The 16,462-nt window shown below is 42.7% G+C and overlaps 1 protein-coding gene across 1 annotated transcript in view; it reads right to left on the bottom strand.

The window, feature by feature from the left end:
- The window catches only part of VSNL1 (visinin like 1), a 109,038-nt gene that overhangs the window by 56,708 nt on the left and 35,868 nt on the right, over positions 1 to 16,462 (bottom strand). Inside the window, exon 2 of the mRNA XM_004418312.3 lies at positions 3,906 to 4,072. Within this exon, the coding sequence (XP_004418369.1) occupies positions 3,906 to 4,067 (162 nt within the window). The 5' untranslated portion in view covers positions 4,068 to 4,072. The remainder of the gene's footprint in view (positions 1 to 3,905; positions 4,073 to 16,462) is intronic.

Consider the following 16,462-nt stretch of genomic DNA (forward strand, 5'->3'; position numbering starts at 1 on the left):
AATATGAATTTTGGGGCAACACAGTTCCACCTGTCACGGGTACTAACCTGGGAAAAGGTAGAAACTATCTAATTAAAGACACTTTATCTTCTAAAAGGCTAAGAGATAAGTCCTCCTTCCATTACTGCATTAGCTAACTTCTTATTTTAATATTCCATTTTGAAATTAACCTCTCTTCATTTCACTCTTGCCCTGGCACCAAGCATATATGTCATTCTGCCTTGTATTGTGGTTAACTACATCTTTCTGATTAGCCTGTCAGATCCTGGAGGGCAGGCAGGACTATCCTTTAGTCATGTCTATATGCCTCCACCACAGGGCTTCCTGCGAAGCAGATACGTAGCAAGCATTTAATATAATTCACTCAGCAAACACCTACTGATGCTTGCTCCGTGGCAGGTTCTGTGCTAGCCACTGGGTTTTATGTTGATTGAAATGAAGTGACTATGGTCTACATGACTAAAGAATGAAACTCGTATCAAACTAGGAAGGAGCATGCCCAGATCTGTGTTTTTCAAAGCTCACTCCAGCAGCTGTTATGGTGGAGGAGCTGGAGGGGACTGGAGGAGGGGCTGCCATGGAATCTAGTCGAGAGGCTGGCCTGTGTGCTGCAAGGCAAGCCAGCATACCCATCTTTCATGTCCATCCTGCCTTCACTCATATTGTGAAACCAGGCAAATTGCCTCATTTTTATGAACCTGAGTTTTAAACATTTTTAAACATAGACCTAATGAAGGAGTTCCTTTATATTTTGAATACAAAGTCTTCTACAGTTGAGGGTTGTAGCTCCTAGCCCTGCAGACGGGAGCCTCCCGTTACCCTGCCCCTCCCCACACCCTTAGCACCCTTAGCAGAATTGGTTCTACAGCAGGGAGGTGACTCTCCTGGAGCCTGAAAGAGGTCAGGTCAGTGACAGTAGCCACGCCAGGCTGACCACATAGGCAAGAAGGCAGAGGCCACAGGCAGCTTTGCTCGCTCGGCTGGATTCCAGGACGTCTCAGTGCCCACAGGGAGATGGAAGAACTACTGAAAAGTGCCTGTTCACCAGGATAAGGACTGTTCCTTGCTGAATATTTGCACTTTTTTTTGTGTGTGTGTGAGGAAGATCAGCCCTGAGCTAACATCTGCCATTCCTTCTCTTTTTGCTGAGGAAGACTGGCCCTGAGCTAACATCCATGCCCATCTTCCTCCACTTTATGTGGGACGCCGCCACAGCATGGCGGGAGAAGCCGTTCGTCGGTGCGCGCCTGGGATCTGAACCCGGGCGGCCAGCAGCAGAGTGTGCTCACTTAACCACTAAGCCATGGGGCCAGCCCCTGAATATTTGCACTTTTAAGCAGCATTAAAGGAAGTTTTTTCTTCTCAGCCCTTCTCCTGGGCCTTATTATGTAATCCACATCTTTCTCTGTGCTTTTCCTTTCTAGCCTATCAGACTGTCTTTTTTTTTTTTTTTTCTTTGTATGTGGCATATTTCCTCCGTGATTCTGCTCTGTATTACGCCCTTGGACAACTCTGGAAGGGGAGGAAGACTTGGCCTGCTTTCTGACTATTTGATACAAGAGCACAGGCTGAGTTTGAATACGGCTATTAAGAGGCTGCCAAGAATCTAAACGCCATCCAGAAAGTCATATATACTCTTACTGGAACAAAAAAAATCCACTCTGGGGTGGAGTGGGGGAGGTGGAAATGGGGGATGATGTTGGTGCATATACATCAGTTGTACCACAGAACGCTGAGCTGTGTTTAATGTTTACGTGGCCCCCCCCAACTTGAGGCTGGCGCATTTTTAGTGCTGAGTCTTTCAGTATATAAATGAAATACCTCATTTCCTGCCTTTCAACTATTTTTTCAAAGGCAAAACCCCTCTCATTTTAAACAAATACTGAGGAATGCGGCAAACAGAGCTCTCTTAAACACAGAGTGACAGCTTGTATGACCTTTAGTGATATGAAAGTGGCTTTGACAAATCTCATTTGTCTCTATTTTCCTTGGGGCTGAGAGTGAAGACAATTCTGAGGCTCAGGCTAACTCCTGGGTGATAAAATGGTAGAAGATGTGACTTTGAAAACTATGGAGAGTGGTATAATAATCTGGGAAAATATGTATCATCCTTCTTCTCTGCAAAAGCAATTTATATGAATTGAATAATAAATGCATCTCTCAGTACTTCTATATAAAAGATCTCTATATGCTAAAAACGAATTACTCAGATCTCCTTAGAAATGTCACAGTGAGCTTATAACACGCATACATGCTACTATATGTCTAGCTTTCCACACGTTTAAGGAGATAGTTTTGCATATATGTGTGGCCCTCAGCCTTGGATTAATGATAATCCTGGGTCCCTAACATACATCAGTGGTCCATGCACAGTCAGTGAGCTTTTAATAATGCAATGAGCACCTGCAAACTCACCACCCAAACCACAGCTATGAGACTGACACAATCTATATCTAACCAAATGGATGTACCCCCATCCCATCCCTTGCCTCTTCCCCACTGGATATAAGCATCAATCTGAATCCTGTGTTCATCACTCTCTCGCTTTCCTTTTTATATGACTTAATTGCATTTATTTGTAGTCCTATAAAATATATTTTTATGTTATTTGTGTTTGTTAGAATATTTTGAGACTACTTTTCTTTTTTCTTTTTTTTTTTTTTTATGTGAGGAAGACCAGTCCTGAGCTAACATTCGATGCCAATCCTCCTCCTTTTTGCTGAAGAAGATTGGCCCTGGGCTAACATCTGTGCCCGTCTTCCTCTACTTTATATGGGACGCTGCCACAGCATGGCTTGACAAGCGGTGCATCGGTGCTTGCCCGGGATCCGAACCTGCAAACCTTGGGCTGCCGAAGCAGAGCATGCGCACTTAACTGCTGCGCCACTCGGCCGGCCCGGAGACTACTTTTTGCACTTAATGTTTTCGTGTAACTACAGTTCAACTGTCTTGACTGCTGTGTGAATAGACCACAGGTTATTTTCCACTCTCCCTTTGATGGACATTTGGGTTGTTTCCCAGTTTTGCTATTGTGAACAGTGCAGCTATGAGCATTCTTATACACGTCCCTTCTTGTACTTGTGCAAGGATGGAATTGCTGGAGCACAGGTTGTGTGAAATACTTAACTTCAGGAGATAATGACAATGTTTAATATTTCATACAATCATCCCCCACACACATACATGTATGCAGATGGTTCACATTGCTCAAATTGACACTTGCTGCATGATTTAAGCAATATTTTCTATTTGGTATTTTACTCAGAAAAAGTTAAAAGCAAACAATGCATTTCTTCCACAAGCATAACGTTATGTAAGTATACACACAATGGAATGTCTTAGATCATGCCAAAACTTGAACCAATACAACTGAAAAACTCAGCCAAACCAAAACAATACCACTGCAGTAGAAATTATACCTTCCATGGAACAGTTTTATCTAATGTCCAGAGAAATATCAGCTTATAAACAGTACAAAGTGCTGAGTTAAGAATCCATGTTCTAGACATTGATGCCTGGATGTATGCCAGACCTCCCCACCCCATCCTAAATGCCCTGTTGTGGGAGGCTGGGTTCTTTGGGTCCTCTGCAAATAGGAGGACCTTTCTTGGTGAAAAAGCCCTCCATGTACTTTCTCTTTAACTGAAAGAGGTGCAGATACCTTTAACAAGCCAAATAACCTCATCCTTTGAACTCTATTCAGTGTTTTGATTGAACAATTACTCTTCGTTTTCAGAAATTGCTCTCTGGAACAAAACACATCCCTTCGCATTTTTAAAATTGTCCATTTTTCTTTTTGAGTAAAACAAATTGGCTACCTTGAGTTATAATTCCATGCGAAGCTCCATTTCATGAAGACAATATTTTCTGGCCTGGAGGAAAAAAGAGGTTGAAAAACAACTTACTTTCACGTAGAGCTGCTGAAATTCCTCGAGATTCAGCCTCCCGCTTGGACAGTCCTTGAGAAATCCTTTGTACCACTGCTTAAGCTCATGCTCGTTAAACTCTGTGCTCTTCACCAGGTCCTCCATCACTTCAGGGGCCAGTTTGCTATTCTGTTTCCCCATTCTGCCTGAAGAAAAGCAAATTAATGCAATTAGCGCCATGCCTGTGATTATTTCAAGCTTGATTAGGAGCCAAGCTAGAGTTCTGAGCAGCCCTTGGTGGGAACTCCCTCCAGTGTGTCTGATATCAAAGTCTCCCCACTTCTGCTTCGTTCTATTTGTTATTCTAGAAAAGACACAAGTGCAAAAGACTCTTCTCAAGTTCGAAAGGCTGTAGAGCTCATCCTCTTCCGTTATGTGTCATCTTTCACATGCACTGACTCCCAAAGAGAAAGACAACCATCCTTTTTATGCCATTCATGTAAAGTACATGGAAACTGTTTATATTCTCCTCTATGAATTACAATTCATTAGCACTTGCTGCCCAGGGGCCTAATTCTACATTTAGTTTGCAAGGATATTAAGTGGGATTATTGACAAGAACAACAAGAAGGCTTTGTAGCCAAAAGATCAAAAAGTGACTTGGAAAATCTGATCGGCAATGGTAGGGAGTCTCAATTGTTTTAGTTCTAAAGTTGCAGCTTTTTTCACATGGAAACAGCTCATTTTTATTAGTCACATTAATTCTCTATTTCTCTTCTCATCTTCAGAGACTTCCTACAACATTGCCTTCAGAGTTGACAAACTCTTAGTGGCTTTCTCGAAAGACTGATTGGTGAATTTCAGTTGACATAATTCCTTTCTGTTATTATCACTGCTAGTAAGTAAAAATAATAGTGTATAAAATAATACCTTTATCAACTATGTGCCAGGCTGTGTGGCCAACATCACGGTAGAGTGTAGGCAGACAGGGCATAGGTTTGGAGTCATTGCTGATTTTTACTCCTGACTCAGACATTTACTATGTGTGTTACTTAGGGCAATATTAATGAACTGCTTTATCTTTAATTTCTTCCTTAATAAAGTGTACATAATAACAAAACTCTTTCAGATTTACCATGGTGCCTAATTAAGAAATAAGTAGATAAACAAAGATTAAAAAAAAAACCTCCAAAACTAAAATAGTTGTTGTACTAGTGAAGGAAAATTAATGATGACTTTTAAAAAATTTCCCTTCAATGTTGCTTTTTCATAATAAAAAAAGAATTAAAACAAAACAAATTAACCACAGAGTGATTAAAAAAGTCAAGTTAGACTTGAAAATCCAAGGGACCACCAGAATAAGGAAAGTGTCAGAAGATATTTAAAATCCTATTAGAGGAGACTGAGTTAGGTTTTGAAGAATTTACCCAAGTGAACCTAGTCTTTCAATGTGCTTGAGACAAATTCTCTCCCAGGCTCTACACAGGTCTACACTTGCAATAGCCCAGAAGGGCTAATCTCATCACACACTTTGCTGTTATTTTTTTACCTTCTTCTAAGACAGATTCCACACCCATTGTCAGTAACCTGCCCTAACATTGAGCAATTCTTTCACTGTAATGAAACCAAACCACTCCTGCTACTTCCAGGGACAGCTTTCTTCTCGGCATCATCCCAACAGCACACGCATGGTGAGAAGATACAATTACGACAGCCACTTGTCTTCCAAGATCTTCTGTTGGAGAAAAGGATCTAAGGATCAACAACTATGCCCGTTATCACAGAGCTTCTCTACTTATTTTTGCTCCTAATTTCAAGTCCCAAGTCTCTTATTAGCAACTGTCTCTTAATTATCAGTTACTGTGGGATTCCACAGCTGGATATGGAAATCAAGTGGGTATTCAGGTGTCAGGTTTAATTAATCTGAGTAAGAAAACTGTAATTCATGGTTATCCTGATAATCAAAAGATGTATTACCAAACCTTTCAGAACTTCACTTTTTTATTTTTAGTAGAGAATTACAAATTTTCATTATTGAACTAGAATCTCACCCAACAATAACAGCTACTGAATATTGCATGTTGGCTGTGGGGTAGGTGCTACATTGATCAATTCACAAACTTTAACTCTATGACAACTCAGCAAAAAGGATGAGGGCAGCTCTCTTGTACAAGATCATACAACTAATGCTTGGCAGAGCTAGAATTCGAACCTGGATCTGCAAGACTCCAATGCACAATCCCAGACAGATGGGTGGATGGAAGGCGTTTCAGAAGAAGGAACAGGAGGAGAAAAAGCAGGAAGGTTTGAGAGGCGGAATCAGTGCCTCTTGGCACTGAAAGAAGGGATGAGAAAAGGATCAGTCATTTTGCCAGGGCCTTATTTGGAAAAGACTGTTAGATTTAACAAAACCACAAGCTTAGAAATGAGTTTGTATTAACGATGGGAAAATGGATTAAGGTTTATTAAAAACCACCTCCCCCAAATGCCTTTAGAAGGTCAACAATGTGTCAGCTTCTCTCTTAGGCAAGGAAGCTTGGATTCTCCATGGATCATCTATGATGCCTTCAACTGTTCCAGTGACTAGGGAGAGGGTGGTCTCTTACCCACATGGGGAACATTGTTAGGACCATGAATCACAGTTTGGAAGACTCAAATGCATAACTTCATGCTTCTTGGTTATGGGCCATGGTCAGCACCATCATTCAGGTATGGCTAGCAATGGACGAATCATGTAGAAAATCAAATTCCGGCCTGGCTCAGAGAGGTACAGCCACTGGCTTCATGAGGTCTTGCCTGGATTAATGATCAGCCTCCTCACTGGGCTTTCTGACTCCAACTCCCCTTCTGCAGGGCTGCTTGAATGAATTTCTGAAATAAAAACCTTGTCATCTGATCCTCTCCCTAAAACCCTCAACAGTTCTCCATTGTCTACAGGATCTAGCCCTGTCTCCCTAGCACGGCACAGGACCTGCTTACTCATATCCTCGTTTTCTGCCAATCTGTCTTTTCACTTCATATGCCAGTAATAATCAACTATTACAGGTCCCACGGCTTTCATGCTTCCACACGCTCATCCTTTGCACATGCTGTTCTCTTTTCCTAGAATGACGTCCCCCTTTGTCTGCTCAGAAGACTTCTCCTTCTTTAAGTGGCCTCAGCTCACATGCCACCTGCCTTGTGAAAGCTTCATGGACTTTCCAAGGCTGACTTCAACATCCTTTCTCCTAGGCATCTCCCTTCCCTTGTAAAAGCTTCCATGATCATTATTTATTTCTCTACTAGACTATTAATTTCTTAAGAGAGAGGACTGTCTTTTATTTATCTTTATATCTCTGGTACCTCATGCTAAGTGCTGACAAATGTTTCTTGAGGAAATGAATGAATGAGGGGGACTGAGCCACTCTGAAGTAGGTAGTCAAGGACCTTGTCACTGATCTGTATCAAGTTACGGTCTTTGGTATTTTTCTTTCTGGGAAAATCAGTCTCATGATATGTGAGGAGAGTCAGTGCAATCATAAGTATAAACACAAAGCACAGGAAGCAGATGGTGGGAATGTTTCATTTAAGTCTATGGAAGATAGCTGCCCTCCTGGATTATTTCCTTGTTTGTCTTCAGCATTAAAATTTGAACACCCTGAAGGCGAGGCCCATGGCTTTTATCTCAGTATTCTCAGTACTTGGCATAGGTGGTGCTTAGTCATGTTTGATAAATGATGAAAGCCTTGGTGGGTTGACACTACCTACCTATACTCCTTTTGCTCTGAGGCTACAGTAATTTGGGTGAAGTAGTATCTTTCACTATGGGACCAGAAGGACAGAAAGGGTAAAAATGACTGTAAAGCGTACCATGTTTTCAATAAAAAGATTCCATGACATAATGTGAGGGGAACTTATCCCAGCTCCGTTTTTGGTTGATTCTGTGATCTTGGGCAAGATCTTTTCCTTCCTTGTTGCTCAGTTTCCCCATTTGAAAAATAAATGAGTTGGACCAGATGACCTTTAGGGGTCTTCCAACCCCACCATTCACTCCTTTGCAACATAAGTTTTGTACATATGAAAATATGAATCACAGACTTCAAATTGGCTTGTCTCTGAAGAGTCAGCACATGTTGGCTCTGTGGATTCTTTACCTGAGAACCTGTCAGTACTTGAGCATTTGTTACCTAAGGCAGGAGGGGACAGACACTGGAGTGTATTGTTTTTAAGCTAGGGTTCCAGGTGATAAAATAAAAATGAGCCCAGACCCAAAACAAATAATTTCTCACTGCTTGAGTTGCAATAGAGAGAGACTCAGCGCTAGGCACAAAATGGGAGTGGTGGAGTGGTTCTGACAGCAAGGGAACACTGCCAGGGACGGTCCATGGGGGAGGAAAGCGCAGTATCACTTAATTGCAAATGATACCCAGAAAAGACCATATTTTTATACACTGCAGTTTACAAAAGGCTTTTGTACAACAACATTTACCCGAATAACAACACTGTAAGAGATAATTATCATCCCCTTTTTACTGATGAGGAGTTTGATGCTCAGAGAGATTAAGTAATTTACTCTAGCTCAACCAGCTAGTAACCAAGCTTAGTGCGGAATGAAGGATTTCTCTGGAGCCACTGGTTTCCTCACACAGGCCATCATCTGCTCTGGCCTAGATTCTGTAACCACCTTCTAACTGGTCTCCCGGCCTTGAGTTTTGCCCCTCCCTCATCCATTTCCTACCCTGTCTTGATAGCAGGATTCCAGAGCAGAAGAGGCAGAGTATGTAAGAGTGCCCTTAGGAGAGAACTGAGAGACTTCCTGGAGGAGGGAAAAGGCCCACCAGGGGAGCTGAGAAGCACCCGTGAGCATCTTTCCTCCACAAACCCTTTTGATCTTAAAGAGGATTCAAAGAGAATACGTGTGTGTGTGTGTGTGTGTGTTGCCTCGAGCTTGTCCCTTAGCCACTCTGATACATGAGTACAGCTTCTCAGGACACACCAAGGCCTGCTGTGTGCAATGAGGCACACAGAGCAGCACACCCAGCTTCTCCCAGGTAATCTGGCCACCAGCCTGGCTGAGTCTTGACGAGATGCATGTAAAGGCTGGAGGGCTGAGATGGAGTGGCACTGCCACATGTGCAAATGCACAGCAGGATGAGCATATCAATGGGGACAAAGCCCTGGAAATAGGAGCCAGAGCAGCAGAAGGAAGGGCTTTAGGGTCCCAGGGCTTTGGAGGCTTATGGAATTCATGATGGTGCCAGACTAGAAGGAGTCTGGAATGGAGTTGAGCTGGTTCTAGAGTCAGGTTAGCTGGGCCGGCCTTGAATACATCAGATCTTCTCTTTGGGCCCTGGGTTCCTCACCTGAACACGGAAATAACTGGAAGAGACTGGCATTGCTCATGCTTAGATTCCTGCCTAGATTGCTCCTTCTTTTCCTTACCACCTGTCTTAATCTTACTCCTTCTGCAAGGCTCAGTTCCAATGCTCTCTTCTCCGTGACGTTTCTCTACAAGCTCTCACTATTCTCCTCTCCTTGTCCTTGATAGCATGGTTTTGTATCAATAATGACCCCTGGTTGGTTAATTGAAGCAGGCAGAATACTCTCTGGGCAACTCAGTCTGGCAGACATTTATAAGATCGGATATGAGAAAGGCCCTGCGCTTGGCACAGTGGGATATAAAAAGAAAATATGGTTCCAGTGTTGAAAGGCTCAGAACTGAATGAGGAGACATTCACACATCTTGGAATACAGGGCCTGGTGAGATGAAGGCTCATAGTAGAGAGCTATGGAGCACAGGGGACAGAGAGACTAATTCCCACCAGATCAGATAACTTTACCTGTGACTGGTCCCCAGGTGAAAACTCTTAAGCAGTGTTTCCCAAACTTGCTGGAATACAAGAATTACCCTTGGTTATCTTGTTAAAAATACAGCTTCAAGATACCCTCCCTTAGAGGGAAATCTGTACTTTTAACAAGCAACTCACGTGAATACGATCCTCAGTCAATTTGGGAAGCATTGATGATGCTTGAATAAACATGAATAAAAATCAAAGTAGATAATCTAAGGAGAAAATACCCAAAGCAGCACAGATCTAACCCAGCTACTCTCGGATTCTTAACTTCCTCTATCTGGCATATGGTTTAAGATCCTTATATTGGGGACTAGCTTTAAGACTTCAAAAACTTCACAACTAGGGAAGACCAAAGCTTGAAAAGTTTGCTTCTGAGCTCTTCTGTTTTCAGCCCTTTGCTTTTAAGTTGGAGAGTTTGAGTCTCCCCAAGATCACATGGGTAACTGACGGCACAGCCATGATGAGAACCCCAGTCTCCTGACCTGGCTGGGTGTTCCCACCCTCCCCACCCCGCAGCATGCTGTCCCCATGCCAAACACTTAAAGCCTATAAGCCAGGAGGCATGTTGATCTCTGTGCCAGTATGTTGAAACAATCCCCATCATTGCCCCTTTTGGATCCTATAAACAAACGACATTAGGTTGCTAGTTTCCAGAGACTCTTAACCCTGAAAACCAAGCCTCAGAGTTGCCCAGCACATTATGTAGAGTTTTCTTTTCTAATAAAGGAAAATATCTGACACTCTGGCTCTTTCTGCTCTGCTCTGCTCTCCTCATCCTCTCGAAGACAAGTACTCACGAGCCCCCAGCTGTATTTCCCAGGGGGCAGGGAAAGTGTTGAGCACAGGTTGGTTTTCATGCTGTCTCTGGAGACCAGAGCAGCTTCAGAAAAAGGGAGAAATCCTTTCTCATGGAGTTCTCTGATGACATTACTTCAAACCCTGAACCTCATGGGATTAGCTGAGGTCCTGGCCCACATGCATGAAATAGGATGGGAGCACAGACTGCATCCTTGGGGACTGAAGACAAGGTAAGAGATATTATATACATAATAATAATATTATTATTTATTTGAACTGTAATAAACGAGGAAAAACATTTTGATGGCAGTGGCAGTGGCACCATTAAGTCAAGTGACAAGAGTTCCGTTCCAGAAAGCATAATAAATACACAAAGGTGAAAGTAAAAGTAGGCCCCAGGAATCCATCATCTGGTCCAAGCTCTTTGTTTTCTAGATGAGGCCCAGGGAGGTAAGGAGACTTATGCCAGGGCACTTAGCAAGTCAGAACAGGTACAAGCAGTGCCCTGGCTATGGAGCCTTAGCAAGAAGACTCGGAGGCTGCTGCCGTGCCCAGGCCTGTGATCCCTGGGCACTGAGATGGGCCAAAGGTCCTAGGCCTTGCAGGATTGGGAAGAGCCAATCCATGTCCCTGTGACCAGGGTGTGAAGAATGGCCTCCTTCCCTAGGCCTGCTCCAGCTGCTTCCAGCCAAGTTCCCACCTGAGCTGTCCTGCTACAGCTCAGAAGCTGGAAGCCTGAAGGGGCTTTGGCGTTTTGGCTGGATGGGACAGCCCTGACCCCGGGACAGGAGCTGCCAATGGACGTTAGCCCTTGGATCTAACTAGGAAGTTCCAAACTAAAATCCACCTGGTAATTTGGTGGCCAGGTGTTTAGGGACTCTGATCTGCAAGGGCTCAAGTGGCCAGATCAGCCCTTGGGGATCAGACTCAACTGCAATCTTCTTCCTCCTCTCCCAGGCACAAGGAACATATCCTGAGCACCTGGGAAGTGCAACTTAGACCAAACCACGCTTGGTGCCCAGGTGCTAGGCTATGAGTTTGGAAAAGTTTCTATTCAGACTCAATTTCCCTTTCACCCCATCTTGTGGGTTCCCTTCTCTTTCTATCAGGACATGGCATCTCTTTTACTTTGCACTTGGACTTTGTTCAGTGGGAAAACAAAAGTGTACTGGAGTTGGATCTGGGATCAAAAGATGCTCCTGCTGCATACAAAGTGCATGACTTGTGATAAATTACTTAGTCCATTGGAGCCTCAGTTTCCTCATTTGTCAGATGGAAATGAGGACATTGGCTCACTGGGTTGTTAGGAGAATTAATGAGATAACATATTGAATTCCTTCCAACAGCGCCTTCCACGTTCAACAAACAGTAGCTATTATTATCCTCATCACTGGACCCAGCAAACTGGGCTGCTCCAGAAGATGGAGAGGCGGACATTTCAAGATTCAGGCCTAGGCATCTAGAAGTCATTCCACCCTCCATACCCATGCCAGGCCTGGTGCATGTAAACAGAAGTACAGAAATTGTGAGACGTGGAATTTTATTGCGCTCTGTTTACTGTCCTTCCCTTAAATAAAAAGTGTTTCATATCTGACCTGACAGAGAAAAGTCATCTGAGGACCCCCCAGCTCTGACTAAGCATCAACTGTTGAGTGAAGTTTCCATCCAATTCCTCGCTCCCCCACTGAACAGAAGTGTGAGCTGATTAATAGCTGGTAACCTTTCATCTGGAAGTGTTTCAAGCAGCCACCCACTTTTCTGCATCTTATTTTTACTTCTCCGTGCGTCTTGTCTGCAACCATTCTATGTGTTCTGAGAATCAATTTCTATGAAAGGAAATGAGCCGTCTCTGGCAGTGTCAGAACCTCACTTAGTTCTGTGAGGTAACAGAGGAAATGCTTTCATTAATAATCACAGCCTTCTGTCCAACAGATTGTGTTCTCCATTGTGCTGCCAAGTCCCAGTGGGGAAGGACTGTGGTCCTTATCTCAGAGCAGCAGGGAGCTGTGAGAGAGAAGTGCAGACCAGGGCTGCCGACGTCACCTGTGCATTCCCAGTCACAGGGCTGGGCGCAGCCTAGAGCATCAGTGGTGCAAGCCCTCTCCTTGCTCTCAGAATGAGGGCTTGGATATCCCGAGGGGAGAGTGACATGTCCAAATATCTACTGATAGTGACAGAATCACTCAAGTCTTCCGACTCTTAGGCCTGGGGTCTTTCCTCTCTGAGAGCCATTTGCACTCATCGTGTTCTTAAGTCATTATCTCTACAATAATTCTAAAAAAATACTTTAACTCTTGTGAGTGGGTCTTAATAGAGACAACTTTGAAATTCTCATATAAAGGTGGCTTTATAGAAGTAAAACGTTCTATTTGAAGGAAGCATGATACTAAAATTCATTCATTCATTCACTTATTCAACAAGCTTTTACTCAATATTATCATATAATTACAAAGATAAATATTGTTCCCAAATCTATCCCTAGGAAAGTCTTTCTTGAATACTAGATCATATACCCATCCGTCTGCTAGACATTTCCACCTTTGAATCCTACAGCCATATCAAACCCAACGTATCTTCTTGTGCTCCTCTCGGGGTAAATGGCCCCACCATCTGCCCACGGTCCCTTCAGAGCCCGGGGGCTATTCTGGACTCTTCTCCCTCCTTTACATTCCCGTTCCTGTATCTAATCAATCATCAAGTTAAGTAGTTAGTAGATTCTACTTCCTAACTCTCTCTCAAATTCCATCTACTTCTCCCTGTTGTCACTACCTTATTTCAGGCCACTATCATCTCTCACTTTGATTATTACAGTAGCCTTCTAACTTGCTTCCCCATCTATGGTTTTGCCCTCCTGAAATCCCTCTTTTACACTACAACAGAATGACCTTCCTAAAGCACACAATCCAATCACGTCACTGTCCTGCTTAAGCCCTTCAGCAGCCTCCCATTACGCTCACTATGAATCCAGGCTTTAGCATGGCTTTTCAAGAGTCACCTGGACCTTACTGCCTCCCCCCAGGACCTCTTTAGCCTCATCACCCCATGCTCCCATCCTGTGTTCCAACTTGCTATGTGGTCTCAAACCTCTCTGGTTGTGTACTTGCTGTTCCTTTTGCTTTGAGGGCAGTTCCCATTAGCTCCACTTTGGTCTTCTAGTGAACTCCAACCCATATTCCAGACATAGATGAGGCATCTCATCTTCATTGTCTTCATTGTCTGGCTTCCTCTTTCGCACCCTGACTCTTATTATACACACTGCTGTCTTGTACACACTACTCCCACCACACCACCGGCCATGGTGGTCACCGTAAGGCACGTCTGCTGTCTCACCAGACCTGGGCTTCCTCAAGGGCAGAGTGATTGTCAGGTTCGCCTCAGCACCAGTTCAGAGCCTACCACTGAATAGATGCCCAGGAAATGTTGTTGAATCAATTAATTATGATGTGATCCCTGTCAACAACAAGCTGGAGCTTATCAGCTGAGTGATAAGAGAAAACCCATGAATAGAGATTAAAGATGACTGCTAAGTGCCATTAGGGAGAGACCAGCAGTGTGTCAAGAGAGACAGAGAAAGAGAGAGAGAGAGAGAGAAAGAGAGAAGAAAACACCGAGAGAGAAACAGAGAAAGAGGAGAGTGGAGATAATTTCAAGGAATCCGTAACAAAACTACTTTAGGAACTGAAAAATTGGGTGAGGAATTTTTTACAAAGTGGTCCTTCAAAATTATCTCAAGGAAATAATCACACAAGTCTGCAAAGACATATATACAAAATGTTTACCCCAGCATTGTTTAAAACGATAAAAAAAATATTTTTTCAAAACAACCTAAATGTCCATCATAGGAAACCGGTTAAATAGATTTTTGATGGAACTACACAATGGAAATTATAAGGCTATTAAAAGTGGTAGTATAGATCTGCATTGATTGACATGGATTGGTATTGACTCAATGCCAATTATTTCAATTAAAACATACAAATATACAAAACAACTATATATTTTCAAGGATAAACACTTACCTAAGGACATGTATTAAATGCAACAGAATGGAAGAAGAGAATGGAAGTGAGTACAAAAGAGAAAAAATACATAATAAAACACAAGAGGGGCTTTATCTGCACAATGAGAATAGTGTGCCATGAATGGTGAGAATAGTGTACCATGAATGGAGGAGTACGATTAACGTAAGTCTTGAGGTTCAAGAAAAGAAAGAAAAGGGGGGTGGGGGAAATGGGTGGAGGAGGTCAAAAGATACAAACTTCCAGTTATAAAATAAATGTGTCCTGGGAATGCAATGTACAGCATGGCGACCATAGTTAATAATACAGTATTTCATATTTGTAAGTTGCTAGAAGAGTAGATATTAAAAGTCCTCATCACAAGAAAAAAAAGTTTTTGTAACTATGTATGGTGACGGATGTGAACTAGGCTTATTGTGGTAATCATTTCACAATACACACAAATATTGAATCATTATGTTGTATACCTGAAACTAATATAATGTTATATGTCAATTATATCTCAATAAAAAACAAGGCGAAAAGGAGAGAGGACATAGCAATAAACTTCTCAGTAAAAAAAAGCAACTCAAAAAACAGTATGTGTAATATCATCTTGCTTTTGCTTTATATATACACACACTGAAGCTTGTGTGCAGACGTTTGGACAGAATTTACATCAAAATCTTAAGAGTGGGTATAACCGCCGGCAGTATGATAGTAATATTTCACTCCTAAATATCTTTCTGAACTTTTTATAACGAGAACACAACATTTATAATCACAAAAAATGTACATAAATAATTTCAACAAACAAATAAACAAACAACATGTCTTTTGTTCGCAAAACAGTCTCAAGAATCCTGACAAAAGAACTCTTGTGGTGCTTTCAATTAAAGCCACTCCTTTTTCAAACAATTAGTTCACAGCAATATTTCAGCCAAAGGCCAAAGACCTTTAGTTCTGGGACCCATCCTGGTGAGCTCTGGGTGAAGAGATAAATATGAAAGAGAAGCCCAGGAGAACCCCAAGTCTGTCGCCTTCTCGCCTGTCTCAGCACCCTGGAGAAACAGTGATGGGGAGACGCAGAGTTGCGGGAGATCCCTGCATCAGAGTCCTTGAACCCTAAAGGGAACCTCTCTGAGGCTCAGTCCTGCCATCTGTGAAACTGCTGATAACAATGCCAATCTTGGCATATTATCACAGGTTTAAATGAGATGTAATGTATTTAAAGAGCTTGTAAATGCTAAAGCACAATCCAACGTTCGTTATAATGACTGAAATTCATATTCTAAGATAGAAAAAGATGATTATTTCATAGATCATCACTTCTGGGTACCTAAGGCCAGATCCAGGGTTGTCCAATGAAGTCCAGAGAGGGATCTACTTGAAGGTCAAACGAAATATCCAAGAAGGCTTTCAAAGCAGTAGCATCTCTGGCTGTGTCTGTGGATCAAACTTCCCTGCCCCCTTTCCAGAAATAAGGAAATGGTGATTTACCTGAAGGTAAAGTCCACCATTCTGAGACCTCACTGTGCAACTGTTGGCCATGAAGCCAGCTGATATCCTCATGAAAGTTTTCCAGGGTCCTCCCAAATGGCCTGTGTGGGTTTTCTGTGCTTTGATAGTTTTATGCGACCCAGGTTTTCCCTAAAGCACCAGAGCTGGTCTCAGTCCCAAATCTGCCAGTGTTTCCCATGTGACCTTAGCAAAAGTCAGCTTCCTCTTTGAGCTTCAGTTTTCTCATCTCCAGAAGTTCTATGAAAGTTTCGGCCTCACCTAATTCATGGAGTCATTGTAAGGAACAAACCACAGAGGCAGTTTTTAAATTACAAAACTGTTTCTAGCTCTTAATCTAGTGCACCTTCCAGGACATCTCAGGAAAGAAAACAAGACTCAGGTAAATGGAAAGAATTGGTCAGGAATGAAGTGAGGGAGTAAATTGCAAATCTTGGGCATGAAGGAG

Source organism: Ceratotherium simum, chromosome 11, assembly GCF_057802395.1.
Source record: "Ceratotherium simum simum isolate JZ-2026a chromosome 11, ASM5780239v1, whole genome shotgun sequence".
Taxonomy (NCBI): Eukaryota; Metazoa; Chordata; class Mammalia; order Perissodactyla; family Rhinocerotidae; genus Ceratotherium; species Ceratotherium simum.